General features: G+C 47.5%; 1 protein-coding gene across 1 annotated transcript; it reads right to left on the bottom strand.

The window, feature by feature from the left end:
- Window positions 1-644: 644 nt before the first annotated feature.
- NDUFA11 (NADH dehydrogenase (ubiquinone) 1 alpha subcomplex, 11, 14.7kDa) lies at window positions 645-1691 on the bottom strand (the record flags this gene model as incomplete). Its single annotated transcript, XM_010193887.1, has 2 exons — window positions 645-757; window positions 1569-1691. Coding segments are annotated over 2 exons (236 nt in total), but the record flags the coding sequence as incomplete, so codon positions are not given.
- Window positions 1692-2073: the final 382 nt, after the last annotated feature.

The following is a 2073-nucleotide window of genomic DNA, read 5'->3' as shown; positions in this document are numbered from 1 at the left end:
GCCCCTCCTCACACATCTCCAGCCTCAACCCTCTGCACCGGCCACGCTTCAGCTTGTGCAGGGAAACTCACCTGGACACAGCCCTCAGCCACCTGCTCAGCTTCAGCACAAGAGCTCCAGGGGTCCCTTCAACCTCAGCTCTGACCCTGAAGTTGTGGGCTCCAGACTTCCTTAAATTCTTATCCAAGAGAGTCCCCAGGCTCCCAAGCACTTCCTGGCCCATCTACACCTCCTTCCCCCACCCCAAACTCCTAATTCTCCACCCAGAGCCAAGCACCTCTATAGAAGTTTTGACTCCAAACCCTTGCTGATGGTCTCAGTGCGGGGCAATTCCAGAATCTGCCAAAAAGTCCTGCAGGACCCACTCGAAACAACCAGACCAGACTGAAAATGGCAAACTGTACCCTTCAAGCTGGTGTGCACAACACAGAGATGTGGAGGCAGTGACCTGTGTGTGAAAAAGAAACCCCAGCAGGAGCAGCAGATCAAAGCTTCCTCACCAGCAGCTCCAACATTTTCGCATCTCGGCAAGCACCCGGACAGCATCAAAATAGTGAGCACACTGCTGATTTGACAGGGTCTTTATTGCACGACGTCTGGTTACACAGCATTCAAAGACAGCCCACAGCGAGGAAAAGCCACATTTACAGCTTGGGGGGTCCCGTCATCCTCCAGCCCTCCTTGTTACCGATCTTGATGAGAGCAGCGGTGATTCCAAACCCCAAACATGCAGTGGTTCCGGTCATGTAACTGTGAGCTAGGGAAAACAAATCAAACCATGAAGGATCTGCTGGGGCACAAGTATCACGCAGTAAATCTCAACAGGCTGCCATTTTTCCATGAGTTACTCACAGTCCCTTGACCATCAGTAATGCTGTTTGCCAAGAGAAATCAGTGAGGTGACCTTTTTTTAAATTCAGTTTTCTCATGCTTTTAGCTTGCGGTTTGAAAGATCGATTTCTATAATCCACGACCCCATCTCCTCACACAGGCAATCTCAGATTGCTCATTTTCAGTGGCAACAATGACAATCACTGCTTCAAACTCTCAGCAGCTCAGCAGCTAGGAAAAGCAAGGGCAAATCCTATTTCACCACAATTATAACTTAAAATAAACCCCTCACATCTTTAACAATGAGTCTGAAAAAGCCTAGAGAAAACAGATCCACGTGAACGTCTGCAGGAGCCACAGCAAGATACAGCTTGAAGTGCATGAAGAATTCACAAGGCAGATGTGAGATTCTCTTTTCTGTGTAAATTAAATCACATCCGTTGCCATGAAAACACGTATTTCCACAATTACGCTGTTCATGCCCTGCAATTTCAAGTTATAACTGGCAGTTACAATGGGCAGTACTGGGTCAGCTCTCTCTGGGCTCCTCCTGCAGCACTATTTATTTTAGCAGACCTGTATGGACCGTTACAAAACTGGCATGAAATGGAACTCACGAGCTGAGATGAATCTTTCCAAATGAGCCTGACATCACAATTATTTCGCATTTCTCCCCAGCAGAAAGATTTCTAAAACCAGAGAGGGCTCATTTCATGACAGGCATCATCCACGTTTACCTCTGGCACCCAAGACAGCTCCCGTTGCGCAGCCTCCTATGAAGTAGTCCAAGGGATCATCCGGTTTCTCTCGGATTTGGGCACTGAGGCAGGAAGTTACACCAAACACAGCGCCCAGCGTAGCTGGAAACAAGAGGTAAAAAAACCCCCAAACAAATCAAAATCCCCCAAGGAACTGAGAATTACACATGTACAAAGGGCACGTTTGAGACACGCGGTGCTGTGCAATGGTTCCTCTGGGAGAAAAGAGGAAAACGCAGCATTGTCTTGTCCAGTGAATCACACAGCTCATCCCACCGGAGCCTACATCCATATACCTGCAAAGTCTGGCAGTAGTTTATCAAGCAAATACACTAAAAGGTTTTCTTTCTTTGTAGTACAGGTTCATGAAATGTGAAACTGGCTATCGGGCACCATCTGCACATTTCCGTTCATCTTTCTTGGCAAGAGCAAAAATGTCCATGATGAAAGTTTCCACTCTCTATGGTAAACTGGTAAACCGCAA

The sequence above is a fragment of the Mesitornis unicolor genome, unplaced genomic scaffold (genome assembly GCF_000695765.1).
Source record: "Mesitornis unicolor isolate BGI_N332 unplaced genomic scaffold, ASM69576v1 scaffold15001, whole genome shotgun sequence".
NCBI lineage: Eukaryota > Metazoa > Chordata > Aves > Mesitornithiformes > Mesitornithidae > Mesitornis > Mesitornis unicolor.
Note: the sequence above shows the minus strand (reverse complement) of the source record. Positions and strands in the feature narration are given on the sequence as shown.